The sequence below is a fragment of the Thalassophryne amazonica genome, chromosome 4, assembly GCF_902500255.1.
Source record: "Thalassophryne amazonica chromosome 4, fThaAma1.1, whole genome shotgun sequence".
NCBI classification, from domain to species: domain Eukaryota; kingdom Metazoa; phylum Chordata; class Actinopteri; order Batrachoidiformes; family Batrachoididae; genus Thalassophryne; species Thalassophryne amazonica.
In genome coordinates this window covers 39,772,240-39,791,930 of record NC_047106.1, presented here as the reverse complement: position 1 = coordinate 39,791,930, position 19,691 = coordinate 39,772,240, and the positions used below count along the sequence as shown (strand labels likewise).

At 43.4% G+C, this 19,691-nt stretch overlaps 1 protein-coding gene across 2 annotated transcripts in view; it reads right to left on the bottom strand.

The window, feature by feature from the left end:
• Positions 1-491: 491 nt before the first annotated feature.
• The window catches only part of pdgfd (platelet derived growth factor d), a 288,085-nt gene continuing 268,885 nt past the window's right edge, over positions 492-19,691 (bottom strand). For both annotated transcript variants that reach the window (XM_034167741.1, XM_034167742.1), the window contains exon 7: positions 492-1,714. In XM_034167741.1, coding sequence (XP_034023632.1) covers positions 1,580-1,714 — 135 coding nt within the window. In that variant the 3' untranslated portion in view covers positions 492-1,579. The remainder of the gene's footprint in view (positions 1,715-19,691) is intronic.

Below are 19,691 nucleotides of genomic sequence, written 5' to 3'. Positions count from 1 at the left end.
TTCAACATGTCCCAGTCCACCTGAGTGAATCGGAATCTTCTTCATCAGTGTGATTCTGAGCACACTTGGCTTCACTGACAGAGTTCGGGCTCGTGTGATGGATTATACAGCACTTTTTCTGCTTCTGCACTCTCTTTTACTCCAAAAATAATTTCTTTTAGATTCTGAACTCTGCACACACCAGTCCCTGATGCATTCATTGTAAATCACTCCCCCCCCCCAAACACACACACACACACACACACACACACACACACACACACACACACACACACACACACACACACACACACACACACACACACGCGCGCACACACACACGCGCGCACACACACACACACACACACACACACACACACACACACACACACACACACACACACACACACACACACACACACACACACACACACACACACACACACACACACATCAAAAACACCACAATGACGTGATGGATATATGACGCAATGCAAACACATCATGGGGAAATCTGGCATGATAAGGATTCATATCCATAAATTGGATCAGGTTTGCCATCTTTATAGTAGAATACGAGTTATGCATTTCCTTTTCAAATTAATTTTGATTTATAAAGATGACGTGTACACTGATTTAATAATCTGATAATGTTGAGCAACGTTAAGTTTTAGTGTGGTTCCTCACTCAGGAGGGGCGGTCTTTCTTCCTATGTGGTATCTTGGAATTTCCTCTTCTCTCAGCTGTCGTGCGGCGCTCATAATCTACAAGCAGGCGGTGTTGATTGTCCCGTTGCTGCTGTCTTTTCTCAGAACTTCCTCTTTCCTCTCCTTTTCCTCTGTTCTGTGTTATGTGGATGAACCTTAGCGCTTTATCCACATTAGCAGGATTCCGGTTCAGGCGCTGGAATGCCAGGAACACTCTGGAAATGCGGCAGAGCTCGGCAACCCGATATGACATCTCCTTTGATGTGTAAGGTAGTGAGTGATAAAATGGGGTGACAAAGGAAAGGAGGGATGAAGGAACAGACAAAGGGAAGTGTAAATATGAGCAGACAGGAATGTGCAAAACAAAAGGAGGCTCAGAGGAAAAACAGAACGGAATGTAAATCTGTAGAAATAACGACGCTTGTGTTCGGTTGCGTGAGTATGTGAGTGTACACCTGAGAATGAGAGGATTGTGGTTAACCTGATTACCCTTCAAGATGAAGTGGTATTTTGGATTACATCTCCTCCAACCTGTCTGTCTCCCTCTGGCTTGTCTTTCACTCGCTGATGCCAGCGGGTTTCTGGCACAACAAGCACCTTCACTTTATGGAAACCACTTTATTACAACACGAAGAAACACAACACAAATACACATACACAACAAAGAAAACACTACGAAGATGTAGGTTTCAGGTCTGTGCACAGAGGAGCGTGTGCGGCTTGAGAGGATGCATGCCGTTGTGCATCATAGCTGCAGGTTGTCTTGCAAATTTTTAGATGCTTTCTTCTATGCTGCATGTGCGTCTGCAAGTGCCAATGTGAAGTCCATTGTAAAATGAATAAAAGAATAACATGTCCAACAGTTCCAGATCCCCAGTCTGAGGCCGAGCGCATCAGCGAGGTGGCTGCAAGAGACATGCGCACTCACACTTTTCATGGTGCATGAGGAAGATTTCATCGATGATCCAACGCACCCGCGGACGCCGATAGCGCTGATAAAGACTGACATCAGGAGTGTACTTCAGCACCTAGAGGAAACGGGAAGAAAGACAGACATGAAAAGATGGGGAGAGAGAGATGTTCACTGCAAGCTCACTGTAGTTCATGCCAATGAGCCGTAATTGAGTTTAGAAAAGTGGGAACTCAAGTGCAGTCATGTACGTGAATATTTGGATCTTGAGCATTTTTGTCATTTTATCTCTGTACACAAGCACAATGGAGTTGAAATGAAGCAGTCAAGATGTTTCATATCGTGACAAGTGAGGGAAGCCACCATGACATGATGTACAGCATGCATATTCAGCTTTAGTTCAGGGGGTCCAAAATTATTGCATTGAAGATTTAGAAAGTGCAGCCATTTGGACTTCATATACATAAAGCATTCAGAAATACAAAGACTATGGTACTGTATGATAAATCTGTCTAGGAGGCTGCGAGTGATGGTCCAAGAAGAAGATTGATGAAGGAAGCCACCAAGAGTAATTGGCTCTTGTGGCTGTAACTGGAGAAACTGTACATCATCATGCAACTTTTGTCTGTCATACTACCAGTCATGCATTCATGACTTGAGTCTCCCATATGACTTCTCACTTTAAGTCTTATTTTAAAAAAATCCTTCTCTAACACCCCCGACCTGCCTTCAGATTTAAGGGCCCCTTCACACATAGTACGAATAAGTACAAATCAGGCAGAATCATGGTGGAACAGTTCGTATGAGTGAACCACGAAAGCAGCGAGCCGATGGGCAGGCGTGGACAAACCTGTGACAGTTTCGTGCACCCAACGGGAACACAGTGCGAGGGGTTGGTAAGGTTACTTGCGTGAAGCACCTTGAGGTAACTTTGTTGTGATTTGGTGCCATATACGTAAATGAAAATAAACTGAAATTGAGCAGCTGGAGTATGTGTAACCACATCACACAGCCTCTGTGAAAAAAAAAAATACATCCCACCCACGGGATTCAAACCTGCAATGTACAAAAGCTCTGGTTTCCAACCAGAAACTTTACCACTGCGCAACCATCACTGTCCTATAAAAGGTGTGGAAAAATGCCTGAAATCAACGAGGACATAAACTTATTTTTTTTAAAAAGATAACTGACCAAATGGTGTTTGTTATGGCGTATTTCTGCTGATACGTGGCTGTCTGTGTGGTGTCCAAAAAATGAGGTGGGCTTCATAGATAATTGGCAAAGCTTCTGGGGAAAACCTGGTCTTGTTAGGAGAGACGGCATCCATCCCACTTTGGATGGAGCAGCTCTCATTTCTAGAAATCTGGCCAATTTTCTTAAATCCTCCAAACCGTGACTATCCAGGGTTGGGACCAGGAAGCAGAGTTGTAGTCTTACACACCTCTCTGCAGCTTCTCTCCCCCTGCCATCCCCTCATTACCCCATCCCTGCTCCCAGACCACCAATAACAAGCAAAAATCTATTTAAGCATAAAAATTCAAAAAGAAAAAAATAATATAGCACCTTCAACTGCACCACAGACTAAAACAGTTAAATGTGGTCTATTAAACATTAGGTCTCTCTCTTCTAAGTCCCTGCTAGTAAATGATATAATAATTGATCAACATATTGATTTATTCTGCCTTACAGAAACCTGGTTACAGCAGGATGAATATGTTAGTTTAAATGCGTCAACACCCCCGAGTCACACTAACTGCCAGAACGCTCGTAGCACGGGCCGAGGCGGAGGATTAGCAGCAATCTTCCATTCCAGCTTATTAATTAATCAAAAACCCAGACAGAGCTTTAATTCATTTGAAAGCTTGTCTCTTAGTCTTGTCCATCCAAATTGGAAGTCCCAAAAAACAATTTTATTTGCTATTATTTTTCGTCCACCTGGTCGTTACTGTGAGTTTCTCTGTGAATTTTCAGACCATTTGTCTGACTTAGTGCTTAGCTCAGATAAGATAATTATAGTGGGCGATTTTAACATCCACACAGATGCTGAGAATGACAGCCTCAACACTGCATTTAATCTATTATTATACTCAGTTGGCTTTGCTCAAAATGTAAATGGGTCCACCCACCACTTTAATCATATCTTAGATCTTGTTCTGACTTATGGTATGGAAATTGAAGACTTAACAGTATTCCCTGAAAACTCCCTTCTGTCTGATCATTTCTTAATAACATTTACATTTACTCTGATGGACTACCCAGCAGTGGGGAATAAGTTTCATTACACTATAAGTCTTTCAGAAAGCGCTGTAACTAGGTTTAAGGATATGATTCCTTCTTTATGTTCTCTAATGCCATATACCAACACAGCGCTGAGTAGCTACCTAAACTCTGTGAGTGAGATAGAGTATCTCGTCAGTAGTTTTACATCCTCATTGAAGACAACTTTGGATGCTGTAGCTCCTCTGAAAAAGAGAGCCTTAAATCAGAAATGCCTGACTCCGTGGTATAACTCACAAACTCGCAGCTTAAAGCAGATAACCCATAAGTTGGAGAGGAAATGGCGTCTCACTAATTTAGAAGATCTTCACTTAGCCTGGAAAAAGAGTCTGTTGCTCTATAAAAAAGCCCTCCGTAAAGCTAGGACATCTTACTACTCATCACTAATTGAAGAAAATAAGAACAACCCCAGGTTTCTTTTCAGCACTGTAGCCAGGCTGACAAAGAGTCAGAGCTCTATTGAGCCGAGTATTCCTTTAACTTTAACTAGTAATGACTTCATGACTTTCTTTGCTAATAAAATTCTAACTATTAGAGAAAAAATTACTCATAACCATCCCAAAGACATATCGTTATCTTTGGCTGCTTTCAGTGATGCCGGTATTTGGTTAGACTCTTTCTCTCCGATTGTTCTGTCTGAGTTATTTTCATTAGTTACTTCCTCCAAACCATCAACATGTCTCTTAGACCCCATTCCTACCAGGCTGCTCAAGGAAGCCCTACCATTAATTAATGCTTCGATCTTAAATATGATCAATCTATCTTTATTAGTTGGCTATGTACCACAGGCTTTTAAGGTGGCAGTAATTAAACCATTACTTAAAAAGCCATCACTTGACCCAGCTATCTTAGCTAATTATAGGCCAATCTCCAACCTTCCTTTTCTCTCAAAAATTCTTGAAAGGGTAGTTGTAAAACAGCTAACTGATCATCTGCAGAGGAATGGTCTATTTGAAGAATTTCAGTCAGGTTTTAGAATCCATCATAGTACAGAAACAGCATTAGTGAAGGTTACAAATGATCTTCTTATGGCCTCAGACAGTGGACTCATCTCTGTGCTTGTTCTGTTAGACCTCAGTGCTGCTTTTGATACTGTTGACCGTAAAATTTTATTACAGAGATTAGAGCATGCCATAGGTATTAAAGGCACTGCACTGCAGTGGTTTGAATCATATTTATCTAATAGATTACAATTTGTTCATGTAAATGGGGAATCTTCTTCACAGACTAAGGTTAATTATGGAGTTCCACAAGGTTCTGTGCTAGGACTAATTTTATTCACTTTATACATGTTTCCCTTAGGCAGTATTATTAGACAGCACTGCTTAAATTTTCATTGTTACGCAGATGATACCCAGCTTTATCTATCCATGAAGCCAGAGGACACACACCAATTAGCTAAACTGCAGGATTGTCTTACAGACATAAAGACATGGATGACCTCTAATTTCCTGCTTTTAAACTCAGATAAAACTGAAGTTATTATACTTGGCCCCACAAATCTTAGAAACATGGTGTCTAACCAGATCCTTACTCTGGATGGCACTACCCTGACCTCTAGTAATACTGTGAGAAATCTTGGAGTCATTTTTGATCAGGATATGTAATTCAATGCGCATATTAAACAAATATGTAGGACTGCTTTTTTGCATTTGCGCAATATCTCTAAAATTAGAAAGGTCTTGTCTCAGAGTGATGCTGAAACACTAATTCATGCATTTATTTCCTCTAGGTTGGACTATTGTAATTCATTATTATCAGGTTGTCCTAAAAGTTCCCTGAAAAGCCTTCAGTTAATTCAAAATGCTGCAGCTAGAGTACTGACAGGGACTAGAAGGAGAGAGCATATCTCACCCATATTGGCCTCTCTTCATTGGCTTCCTGTTAATTCTAGAATAGAATTTAAAATTCTTCTTCTTACTTATAATAATAATCAGGTCCCATCTTATCTTAGGGACCTCATAGTACCACATCACCCCAATAGAGCGCTTCGCTCTCAGACTGCAGGCTTACTTGTAGTTCCTAGGGTTTGTAAGAGTAGAATGGGAGGCAGAGCCTTCACCTTTCAGGCTCCTCTCCTCTGGAACCAGCTCCCAATTCAGATCAGGGAGACAGACACCCTCTCTACTTTTAAGATTAGGCTTAAAACTTTCCTTTTTGCTAAAGCTTATAGATAGGGCTGGATCAGGTGACCCCTTAGTTATGCTGCTATAGACTTAGACTGCTGGGGGGTTCCCATGATGCACTGAGTGTTTCTTTCTATTTTTGCTCTGTATGCACCACTCTGCATTTAATCATTAGTGATTGATCTCTGCTCTCTTCCACAGCATGTCTTTTTCCTGGTTCTCTCCCTCAGCCCCAACCAGTCCCAGCAGAAGACTGCCCCTCCCTGAGCCCGGTTCTGCTGGAGGTTTCTTCCTGTTAAAAGGGAGTTTTTCCTTCCCACTGTCGCCAAGTGCTTGCTCACAGGGGGTCGTTTTGACCATTGGGGTTTTTCTGTAATTATTGTATGGCTTTTGCCTTACAATATAAAGCGCTTTGGGGCAACTGTTTGTTGTTATTTGGCGCTATATAAATAAAATTGATTTGATTTGATTTGAAAGTGGTGTATTTGTCAATTCAATTCAGTTCAATTCATTAGACTTATAGAGCGCCATATCACGAGAGCTTCGCCTCAAGGCGCTTCACAGGAAACAACTCAACAATAAAATAAAACAAATTAAATCAAAGCATCAAAGATTAAATGAATAATAAAGATTAAAAAGGTAAAAAAAAATAAAAAGAATAAAAAGCATAGTAAACAATATGTTAATCATATAAAATAGAAAACAAATGAGTCTTCAATCGGGACTTAAAAGTCTCAAGAGAGTCCGACTGCATCATTAATGCAGGACTGGGGTACGATAGGAGAAGGCTCTATTTCCTTCTTTTTAGTCACCCTAGGGACAAAATGCAATCCTGTGTCCTGTCCTCCTGTGTCACACTGTTGGCTTGTCATATAGTCCTGCGACACGCCGCTCACAGGACACGTGTGTTCTGTCAGACAGACATGACATTGAGATCGCCTGCTGTGTGTCCACATGAACTGATGGTCCATTTCAGCTGGGAGCCTGGGACAGCCTGTCAATGTGCGCGCTCTCCAGCCCATCGCAAAAGCGATATGTTTTTATGTATTTCCATGTGAGGACAGCAAGCACACACATGCACGTGTCCATCAAAACAAGGTACGTGTTCTGCAGTTGTGACGTCCAGGACCAATAGTTGTTGGCAGCCAGCCACGCCCCCATCCATTCAGTGCACAGACCAAGGTGTCACTCTGTGATCAGATGAGAGGTGCCTTGCCTGCGGGGGGCACACAAACGACATGTACGCACGTATGTTTTGGGGGGGAGTGCCCAAACACACACACGTGTTGTGGGGGAGCCAACACTCTGGCACGCCACATTTGTACTCAGCAACTCCACAGTCGTGGGAGCACTTAGACAAATTTCACCGCCAGCTCAACGGTGATTGTCTGCTGACTGTTTTCATGCTAACAGCGCGAATGGCCACACATTTTCTAAGTGACATGTGAGCGGTGTTAGATGTTTGTGTGTATCACCTGGAATTTGGCCGATACCTACAGCGAGAGGAATCGAATGGGCTCTCACAGGGCACACTCTGCCTTTCAGCCGCTGGTGTGCGCACATAGTTGTAGCAACAGGTGTACGAGGCATTGGAGGCAGGTGCGATTTTACACGTATTGCACAAGATTCATGCTTCATGTGCAGTTCATGTGCAATTCGACCACATTTGTACTATGTGTGAAGGGGCCCTTAGATGGATATGATGGTAGCGATAAACTACAAAGAAATATTGAAGGAAAATTGCAAAACATGTTTCGCTGTTCAAACACTTCTGCATCTGTAAAAAACTGTAAAAAATTTAAAATCAACCTGCTGAAATATTCATTTCAGAAGCAGTGTTTCATCATGTTTCAGCACCAGAGGGAGCAAAATCAGCTGTAAAGTTAATAAACATTTGTTTTGAATCCCTTGGTGACATTCCGGCCTAGAACAGCACTTGATGTCTTCTAGTCCATGGGCCAAGTTCATCGTTCGTCGTTTCGTCACCTTGTGTGGTACCGATTAGGTCAAAATTGTTGACTGTTCATTTTGATGCGGTCTTCGGAACATTGTTTTAAAGCATGAGAGCTTCAAAGGTTTTGAAATATTCTGGAGCAGCGTTTCAAACTTGCCATCACTAATTTATAGTACTGGCAAAAAGTATTTGTTCCATCCCCATCCACATGTTCTATGCATTCTTTAATTCCTGTTTTACTTTCTTGTTGTATATTTTGTTACCTCATAGTGCTCCCATAGTGGGCATCATGCTTCTCCACATGCTTGCTTGCAGTAAAGAGGATATAGAGGATAGGACACATCAAGTGCTCAGGAGGCAAACAAACAACATGAGAGTTCATCCACAGCTGTTTGTATTCTTTGATAATTCATCCACCATCCACGAAGCAGCTTGCAATTGACAGGGTTATTACATAGGCAAAACTAAATTACTTTTTTGATTGATCTGGTGCATCACATTTCAACAGATGGGATGGGGTTTGTCATCATGTGATGTGTTTTTACTTGGTTGAGTTACAAGATGATAGCAGTTGTTTTTGGGTGATTGCCTACACAAGATGGCTGTGATGGACGAACACTCACCCATTCACTGAAAGATTTGCTGTTTGAACCCTAAGCTGTGACCAGGACAGAGAACAATATTTGACTGATTGGCAGTTCATGATCAGACTAGAGGTTTCAAGGTTGTTACAGCCGGAGGTGGGAGTGAGGACAAGCTCCCACTGCCAAAAAAGCGCTCTCATAGCGTCTGTCTCAAATAGCCTCTGACAACCTCCAGTTCATGGCCTGCTCATGTGGCTTAGCTCCTAAGCCCAGTGGAACGGCTTCTACTGACAGGAGAAGGGGTGAAGATGGGTCTCTGGTGCCTCAAAACCAGTTGCTTCAGGTAGATGTAATGCATTAGCCTAGGAAGGCAGTTCATCTAGGAGAAGGAAAACTGATGTCAAACCTCTGCTGCCTTGGCCTGGTGGCCATATTCCGTCTTGGACAAGGCTTTCAGGAGTAAACCTTGAGGAACAATCTGGAGTCAGATTCCCTAAGGTGGTCTGTTGTTGACATACAGCACTTTCTCAGCAACTCCTGTGATGCTGCTGCTGCCATACTGCATTGGCTCCTGCCTGTCCTTTGGACCACAGTGACAGCGTGGGGAGGGGGACCTGCTGCATGGGCAATGGTGAATCTTCTATATTACCCTGCCCAGGCTTTGTAGCTCCACTGGAGAGGACACTCCAGCATCATTGCAAGATGCCAACACAATATTGGGGGAGGTGATGGTCTAGTGGTTAAGGTATTGGGCTTGAGACCAGAAGATCCTGGGTTCAAATCCCAGCCTGACTGGAAAATCACTAAGGGCCCTTGGGCAAGGTCTTTAATCCCCTATTGCTCCCAGTGTGTAGTGAGCACCTTGTATGGCAGCACCCTGACATCGGGGTGAATGTGAGGCATTATTTGTAAAGCGCTTTGAGCGTCTGATTCAGATGGAAAAGTGCTATATAAATGCAGTCCATTTACCATTTTACCATTTACAATAACGGATGCGGCAGATATCATTTCTAAGCTCATCTGATTGGTGAAGGAACAAGTGCCAGGGTTCACTTTTGATGGTGGGAGGGATCATCGCATCTCATTGGAGAGCTACCGTCCACCTCAAGCTGGGCAGCCCCCAGCCAGTAAGGTGCTGTATCACTACACTGGGTGCATGAAGCTTAGAGTAAATCTCAAAAGGCAGGCCACAAACTCTGCACCAATAATAAGAACAAAAGAAGAAAGAAGACTTCGCTTTGCAAGCTGGAACATCAGTACCCTGGTCTCTCTGCTGATCTGCAGCAAATTGCTGATGCCCGCAAAACTGTCGTAATTGACAGGGAACTGTCACGACTATATGTCGGCATGTTGACATTGCCTGCCTCCAGGAAACTTGGTTCGCGGCCAGTGGCACACTCAAGGAAGCAAGCTACACCTTTTTTTGGAAGAAGTCCTCGGACAAATCCCGTCAGAACGGTGTCAGTGTTGCTGTGAAGAGCACCCTGGTCGCCTGCATTGAGCCACTGTCAACTGGTAGCGAGAGAATCCTTGCCATCCGGGCTTTCAACTTCTTCAGGCCCAGCAACCATCATCAGTGAATTCTCTCTAACCCTCTCTTCCAACCCAGAGGAAGAGAGGGTTAGAGCAGATGGAACTGCAGATGCAAATTAGCCTATGGCTAACTCTGGTGCAATGCATCAAATGGTAACATTTATGTTTTAATTGCACATGGTCCCTTTTAAATAAATTAAATTTAAAAAAAGAAAAGAAAAAAAAAAGACCAGTTCTACATCCTTAGACAAAGTGATATCTGGGATGCCCAGCACAGAAGGCCTCTATCTACTTGGAGATTTCAACACCAGAGAGAGTGCTGATCATGAGGCCTGGCCCACCTGCTGAGGCATCTATGGAAGCACAAGATCAATGACAACAGCCAACGACTACTGGAGCTGTGCTGCTATCATGACCCATGCATGACCAACACCTTCAAATGCAAGGATATCCACCAGGTGTCTTGGAGACACCCATGGTCCTGCCACTGTTGGATCTAGTCATCACCAGGCATGCGGACCTTGCCAGCATTCTCCTCACCCGCAGCTACCATAGTGCAGACTGGGACATGGATCACTCCCTCGTGGCCAGCAAGGTGCACCTAGCTCCTAGAAAGCTGCACCACTCCAAGAAAAAGGGTCGCCCATTCATCAACACCTGCTGTGCTCAGAGAACACACAGCAGTTCATTAGCCACTTGCAAGAAGACCTCACTAAAGATACACCAGAAAGTGAAGATGGGGTGCCATTGATGCCAAGTGGTCCCACCTCCGAGATGTGTATAATGCAGCCATCAATACCTATGGGAAAAAGGAGCGCAAAAACGCAGACTGATATGAGGCCCACTGGGAGGAAATGGAGCCTGTGACGGAGGCCAAGAGGAGAGCCCTTCTGGCCTGCAAGGTAGCGCCCAGTCCCAGCACATTAGAAGCTCTCAAAGCTGCCAAGAGTAAAGCCCAGTAAACTGCCTGCCAATGCACCAACTCATACTAGATGAACCTCTGCAGCAGTACACAGACAGCTGCCGACACTGGGGATGCGAGAGGCATGTACGAGGGTGTCAAGAAGACAACAGGCCCATCCACCTCGAAGTCTGCCTCACTACAGTCAAAGAAAGACTAAGTCATCACAGACCAGGAGAAGCAGTTGCAGCACTGGGTTGAGTACTACCTTGAGTTGTACGCAACCCAGAACAATGTCACAGATACAGCCCTCAAGGACATCCCAGACCTGCTGGTCATGGAAGAGCTAGGCACGCCACCAACCATGGAAGAGTTTGGAAAAGACATTGACTGCCTTGCTAGTGGGATGGCCCCAGGCCAAAGTACTGTTAGAAGTGACTTTTCATGAGATAAATTAGATGTGATCAAATGTGGTTATTTCTGCTATGCACAATTTGTCATTGCTTTCTGGCACTTGGTTTCTGAGTGATAACTGGAAGATAGACAAACAAGCATAAAATTGGAATCTCCATCCAATTTTGGTGGTGTAGGTAAATCCATAACAGAAAAATGAGAGTGACTGAGGCACTTTTGATTGAGATATAATGCAAAATGTACACCAAATGGGCTTTCAACATTAAATTCAAATGTTCACAAAATCCACAATCTAGATCAGATCAAACTTTGTCAGGCGATAGTGAGTGCCAGTCTGCACCTCACTTTCAAACATGAGAGTGATTGGGGCACGTTTGATTGAGATATAATCTAAAATATACATTAAGTGCAATGTTAAATTTCAACGGACACAAAATCTGCAATCTGGATCAGATCTGGATCAAACTATGTCAGTCGATCCTACATAACACTCTCAAATATGAAAGAAATTAGATTTTTTTTGTTTGTTTGACAGAGTTATGAGTTTTTCAATATTCGTTTAATTTTAAAGGATGGGGATTTTTCCAAGTTTCCAAGATTTTTTCTGACTTTGACCTATGACCTTGAAAATTTAATCAGTTCTTGCCTATCAGGATAGGAATCTTCAGTCAAAAATTTCATAACGATATATGACAATCATGGACTCCAGGTTGTTCACAAACAGACAAACAAACAGCCAAACAGGGGTGAAAACTTTGAGGTAATGATAATCGGGGTTATAAAGTTACACCATGCAATACAACTGCAGACAGTCTGAGCCAATGTAGCCTTACTATAATGGAACCAGATTCTCTAGCTGCCACAAACCCACGGCAGTGTGTCGCTAAAATGCTGCTCCTTCACACTGGCCTGATCAGTGAGGGACCAGTCAATACCCGTGGCTGCTGTGGTTAATAGAATGAGTTCAGAGAAGTCAGCAGGGCCGCTCGAGGAGGCCATCTTTTAGTGTCACTTTGAGCTTCGTTCCTCAGTCGCACCACATCTCCAATGTCTTGCTCTGGTTGGGAACCACTTTTTAACTTCATTGTTTTTTGTCCTGCTAATGTTGAACTCTTAAGAGACAGCGTAGCTGTAGGCAGGACATGGCTTGATATTGTTGAGACCGAGCCTGGGTTAGGATAGATTTCTGTTGATGTGACACTACTAGAACATATATATATGTAAAACATTTGTTTTGTCACTTTATATCTACAGCTCTTGAAGAAGCAGCAAGTTTATTTTGTACTTTGTTTATTTTGAGAAAACCATCAATACAATTGCGATATTATGTATTTAGTTATTACCCAAGGCCAAAATATGGCCATCGGGTACTGCGAAGGCTTTTCGTCCGTCCGTCTGTCTGTCTGTGCTCAGCATAAGTCCAGTCCTATTACTGCCAGAGTGTTGAAATTCACAGGGAGCATTCTTGGGACACAGACCTTGGACAAGTTCAAAGATGGCTAACCTTGATGTATTTTAAGAGGTTTAAAAAGTCACATTCTCTTATAATCTGATCCGTTTCATGTTTGAGTGACATCGGTGACAGCCAATCAGAGTAGAGCTGCAACATCACGCCAGTCGCTGGTCTCTTCAAAACCTCTTCGTTTTGTGTGATTATACGTTTCTCATATATTATGTAAAAGCACTGTATTCTATCAGATGTCAGGAAAACTGAGACTAAGCAACTGTTACACAAAAGGCTATACCAGCACCTCAGAGAGGGCGCCAGTGGACCTCAGTCTGCAGTTCATCTCCACCTTAATGACACTAACCACACGTTTAAGGACAAATCAAATCAAATCAATTTTATTTATATAGCGCCAAATCACAACAAACAGTTGCCCCAAGGCGCTTTATATTGTAAGGCAAAGCCATACAATAATTATGGAAAAACCCCAACGGTCAAAACGACAAGGAAGTTAAAATCTTAGCCAGAGAAAAGAAATGGTTTGAGAGAGGAGGGAAGGAGGCATTGTATGTGAAACAGTTGAAACCCAGCATTAACCGGGGAGGGGGGTCTGAGACACGCTTTGTCCCCTGTTTACAATGGGGTGAACAGTTGTGGTCTTTTGTTCATGGAAATGAGTCATTCACGTCATCAGGAGAGTCGTCAGGAGAGCCATTAGGAGAGCCATCAGGAGAGGCGTCAGTCCCATCGTTAGATGGGACAGCTACCCTGTCATTAGGAGGGTGGTAACTAGAGCACAATAGCTGCTAATTAGAGCAATTGTTAAGTCACTAACCAATAGCAGTCTGCCTCTCAGTAGGATGGGCCTGGTTAGGTTTAAAACTCCAGCTTTTGTGGCTTCTGTTATTCTTCTCTAGAAGAGTCAAGACAGAAGTCAGACTACCAGAGCAAGAATTTTAGCTGAGGAAGCTTCTGTGATTTGAAGTGAAACGTCCTCGCGTCAAGCAACCCAGTGCAGTCGAAGATTCAAGCTTCTCTACTATGGAAACCACCTGGACAACTGAGAGCCTTCACAGAAACTATCAGCACCTGCCAAATTTCCTTTTGATCTTGATAAATCATGCTGTATGTGCAAATATCACATATTTGCATGTTCCCTCCCACAATTTTGCATACTCAGGTGGACAAACCCCAAACTGTATATTCATGAAGACAAAGGTGCTAAATGGACAATATGCACTATTTTGCACATTTGAAAGTCGCAATCCTCAGTGCGTACTGCTAGTAAATCACCATGCATGTTTTTTTTCTTTTTGCAAGTACTATGGTGCCTGCACACATTTTAACACATGCAAACATTTTGCAAATCAGGGCCTTAATCTGCATTGTCTCAATCCACCCAGCTACAACTGCACCACCCAACTGGCAGCATGGTGACTTCGTGGTTAGCACTGTTGCCTCACAGCAAGAAGGCCATGGGTTCGATTCCCACCTGTAGCCTTTCTGTGTGGAGTTTGCATGTTCTATTCGTGTTTGCGTGGGTTTCCTCCCACATTTAAAGACATGCAGGTTTGGTGATTTGGAAACTTTAGAATTGTCCAGGTCTCCCTTCCAAAAGAGGTCTCAATCTCAATGGGACTAACCTGGTTCAATAAAGATTAAATTAAAACTGTAAATGAAAACCAGATTCAGCTGGGTTAGTAACCTGCATCGGAGTGGAATCCTGTCTCATCCACTTCAAGCTACGGAATCAGGGCCTAGTATATTGGATTTACTACTAAATCCAACATAAGCCTTCATGTTTCATAGGCCTTCAAGTTTGTCTTCATGATAAGTATGTCTGGTATTTATATTGCAAACTGTATTTCTTTTTTACTTTCACTTTTGACACTGTGTGCTTCTTACCCTGTGTGCTGCTATACAATGCTGCTGGAACCTCAATTTCCCTGAAGGAGTCTTCCCAAGAGATCAGTAAAGTTCTATTTAATCTAATCTAATCTAGGCCCAGAGGCTCATTGGTGCTCATTGGTCCTTATCCCTGGATTCCATGTGAAGAGAAGAAGAGTCTAATCACAGAAAACATGACACCTTTAAAGAACTAGAATCAGTGGTGTAAAACTATGATCCATCTTCCCTAATTCTGACCTTAAAGATATTTTATAAGACCACTCCCACACCATTTAAAAAATTGTTTAGCCAATATTTCACTAAAATTGACTTTGTTGTAGAGAACCAACTAGTTCACAGGTGCCAATTTTAATGTGAAAACCAAATGGAAGTACAAATTGTTCTCTGAAACACAAGGTGCCTGTGATTTATGTCAGACGCTCCCAGCAGTGAAACAGTAGTGTGAGCATGAGTGTGCTTCGTTAGGAGTTCAGTCAGTGAATAAGCGGTGACGACTTGACGAAGAGACGATGGAAGCCTCAGTCTCACGGACACACACACACAGAGCACAATAACGTTTGTCTGCAGTGTCATTGTATGATTTTCAGCTTTTGCACACAGTCACACAGCATTCAAAAGGAATTGTGCAGAATGAAACAATGCACTGCAAAAAGACAAAAAGATGGCGGGAAGAGAGAGAAAAGAATAAAGGATAGGCTTTAAAAAATCATGGTGCAATGCAAAGGAATAAATTGAAATTGGGAATTGGGAAGAATGAGAGGGATTGCGGCAGCCCAGAGAGAGTGCTGGAATGGCAACAATGTAATGAGATATAGAGCGATTTGAAAAAGAACAGCAGGGCAGACACGCTGTAAAACCGATGTGGCTGGTGCAGGGCCGCCTCGTTGTTGATGCCGTGCCTTCCGTGCAGCCAATTTCTCCATGTTTCACTCGCTCCATCTCGCCATTTACTTTCTCTCTTGTACGGCCTTCTTGTTTCTCATGCTGCTTTCTCACACTCGCTGTCTTGGCGCTAAATCCTGTTCGCTTTATTAAGAGACAAGCACACGTCGCAGAGCTCATTAAAACTGGCTGTTAGCAAACAAGCACAATCCTCACAGGGTGAGACAAGGATGGAGAGAATGTGGCAAAGAGAGAAAGAAAAAAAGAAGGTACGAGGGCTGTCTGTAATGTATAGGTCCTTTTTATTTTTTTCAAAAACTATATGGATTTCATTCATATGTTTTTACATCAGACATGCTTGCACCCTTGTGCGCATGCGTGAGTTTTTCCACGCCTGTCGGTGACGTCATTCGCCTGTGAGCACTCCTTGTGGGAGGAGTCGTCCAGCCCCTCGTCGGAATTCCTTTGTCTGAGAAGTTGCTGAGAGACTGGCGCTTTGTTTGATCAAAATTTTTTCTAAACCTGTGAGACACATCGAAGTGGACACGGTTCGAAAAATTAAGCTGGTTTTCAGTGAAAATTTTAACAGCTGATGAGAGATTTTGAGGTGATTCTGTCGCTTTAAGGACTTTTCACGGTGCGAGACGTCGCGCTGCGCTCTCAGGCAGCGTCATCAGCCTGTTTCAAGCTTAAAACCTCCACATTTCAGGCTCTATTGATCCAGGACGTCGTGAGAGAACAGAGAAGTTTCAGAAGAAGTCGGTTTCAGCATTTTATCCGGATATTCCACTGTTAAAGGAGATTTTTTTAATGAAAGACGTGCGGACGGGTCCGCGCGTCGGGACGCAGCCGACGCGGCGCGGCGGCACAGGAAAAACACCTCCGTGTTGATAACCATTTGTAAAATCCAGGCGGCTTTTGATGGCTTTCAGTGGAGTGAGTATATGAGAAATTGTTTATCAGCTGGAGATGTTCCAACTTGTCCTTAAGGCTTTCAACAGAGGTGTTTTTCCTGTGGCGGAGCGTCGCGGCTGCAATCCGCCTGCACGTCTTTCATTAAAAAAATCTCCTTTAACAGTGGAATATCCGGATAAAATGCTGAAACCGACTTCTTCTGAAACTTCTCTGTTCTCTCACGACGTCCTGGATCAATAAAGCCTGAAATGTGGAGGTTTTAAGCTTGAAACAGGCTGATGACGCCGCCTGAGAGCACTGCGCGACGTCTCGCACCGTGAAAAGTCCTTAAAGCGACAGAATCACCTCAAAATCTCTCATCAGCTGTTAAAATTTTCACTGAAGACCAGCTTAATTTTTCGAACCATGTCCACTTCGATGTGTCTCACAGGTTTAGAAAAAATTTTGATCAAACAACGCGCCAGTCTCTCAGCAACTTCTCAGACAAAGGAATTCCGACGAGGGGCTGGACGACTCCTCCCACAAGGAGTGCTCACAGGCGAATGACGTCACCGACAGGCATGGAAAAACTCACACATGCACACGAGGGTTCAAGCATGTCTGACGTAAAAACATATGAATGAAATCCATATAGTTTTAGAAAAAAATAAAAAGGACCTATACTTTACGGACAGACCTCGTATATGGTCCACAAGCTGTCAGGTAAACTTTGCTACTAAGGATGTCTTCGACTTCAGTCAGGTCTGGGCTGTGTCCTGTTCTATAGTCTCAGGTCTTTGGGCTTCTTGTCAGTGGGCCCTATCTTGACAGTCTGTGGTGCACACTCCAAACACGTAGTGAAAGAGCACGTTTGTTTTGTTTTGTTTGTCTGTTGGGATCTCAGGTCTTTCAGTGGAGAAACGTAGGAGGTCTAAATGTAAAACTCACAGTCTGACAACTGGCTCTGTGCCCTTGCCTCATGCCCTGATTGGCTGAGTCAGTGAACCTCCTAAGACTGGGCCATGACATTATTACATACAGTGAGGAAAATAAGTATTTGAAAACCCTGCGATTTTGCAATTTCTCCCACTTAGAAATCATGGAGGTGTCTGAAATTTTCATCTTAGGTGCATGTCCACTGTGAGAGACATAATCTTAAAAAAAAAAAAAAAAAAATCCGTAAATCACAATGTATGATTTTTTTAATAATTTATTTGTATGTTACTGCTGCAAATATGTATTTGAACACCTGTGAAAATCAATGTTAATATTTGGTACAGTTGCCTTTGTTTGCAGTTACAGAGGTCAAACATTTCCTGTAGATTTTCACCAGGTTTGCACACACTGCAGCAGGGATTTTGGTCCACTCCTCCATACAGATCTTCTCTAGATCCTTCAGATTTGGAGTTTCAGTTCCCTCCAAAGATGTTCTATTGAGTTCAGGTCTGGAGACTGGCCAGGCCACTCCAGAACCTTGAAATGCTTCTTATGGAGCCCCTCCTTAGTTGCCCTGGCTGTATGTTTGGGGTCATTGTCATGCTGGAAGACCCAGCCATGACCCATCTTCAATGCCAGAATCTCGCAATACATGACCCCATCCATCCTCCCTTCAATACAGTGCAGTCGTCCTGTCCCCTTTGCAGAAGAGCACCCCCAGAGTATGATGTTTCCACCCCCATGCTTCATGGTTGGGATGGTTTTCTTGGGGTTGTTCTCATCCTCTAAACATGGTAAGTGGAGTTGATTCCAAAAAGCTCTATTCTGGTCTCATCTGACCACGTGACCTTCTCCCATGCCTCCTCTGGATCATCCAGATGGTCACTGGTGAACTTGAAATGGGCCTAGACATGTGCTGGCTTGAGCAGGGGGACCTTGCTGCCCTGCAGGATTTTAAACCATGACAGCATCATGTGTTAGGAAGGAGAAAAGGACTTGTACCGATTGGCCAGACAAAGGGACAGAGCTGGAAAGGATGTGCAGCAGGTTAGGGTGGTAAAAGATGCACATGGTAATGTGCTGACAAGTGAGGAGTGTGTGCTGAGAAGGTGGAGGGAATATTTCGAAGAGTTGATGAATAAAGAAAATGAGCGAGAGAAAAGGCAGGATGATGCAGTGAGAGTAAATCAGGAAGTAAAAGAGATTAGCAAGGAAGAAGTGAGGGCTGCTATGAAGAGGATGAAGAGTGGAAAGGCAGTTGGCCCAGATGACATTCCAATGGAGGCATGGAAATGTCTAGGAGAGATGGCAGTAGAGTTTCTAACCAGATTGTTTAATAAAATCTTGGAAAGTGAGAGGATGTCTGAGGAGTGGAGACGAAGTGTGCTGGTTCCTATTTTCAAGAACAAGGGTGATGTGCAGAGCTGCAGTAACTACAGAGGCATAAAGCTGATCAGCCACAGCATGAAGTTATGGGAAAGAGTAGTAGAAGCTAGGCTTAGAAAACAGGTGAAGATCTGTGAGCAGTAATATGGTTTCATGCCGAGAAAGAGCACTACAGATGCAATGTTTGCTCTGAGAATACTGTTGGAAAAGTACAGAGAAGGACAGAAAGAGTTACATTGTGTGTTTGTGGACTTAGAAAAAGCTTATGATAGGGTGCCAAGAGAAGAGTTGTGGCATTGTATGAGGAAGTCTGGAGTGGCAGAGAAGTATGTTAGGGTAGTACAGGACATGTACAAGAATAATGTGACAGCGGTGAGATGCGCAGTCGGAATGACAGACTCATTCAAGGTGGAGGTGGGATTACACCAAGGATCAGCTCTGAGTCCTTTCTTGTTTGCAGTGGTGATGGACTGGTTGACATATGAGATCAGACAGGAGTCCCCATGGACTATGATGTTTGCAGATGACATTGTGATCTGTAGTGAGAGTAGAGAGCAAGTTGAGTCTAGTCTGGAGAAGTGGAGATATGCTTTGGAGAGAAGGGGAATGAAAGTCAGTAGAAGCAAGACTGAGTACATGTGTGTGAATGAGAGAGAGCCCAGTGGAATAGTGCAGTTACAAGGAGTAGAAGTGGTGAAAGTAGATGAGTTTAAATATTTGGGGTCAACTGTTCAAAGTAATGGAGAGTGTGGTAGAGAGGTGAAGAAGAGAGTGTAGGCAGGGTGGAGTGGGTGGAGAAAGGTGGCAGGAGTGATTTGTGACTGAAGAATATCAGCAAGAGTGAAGGGGAAAG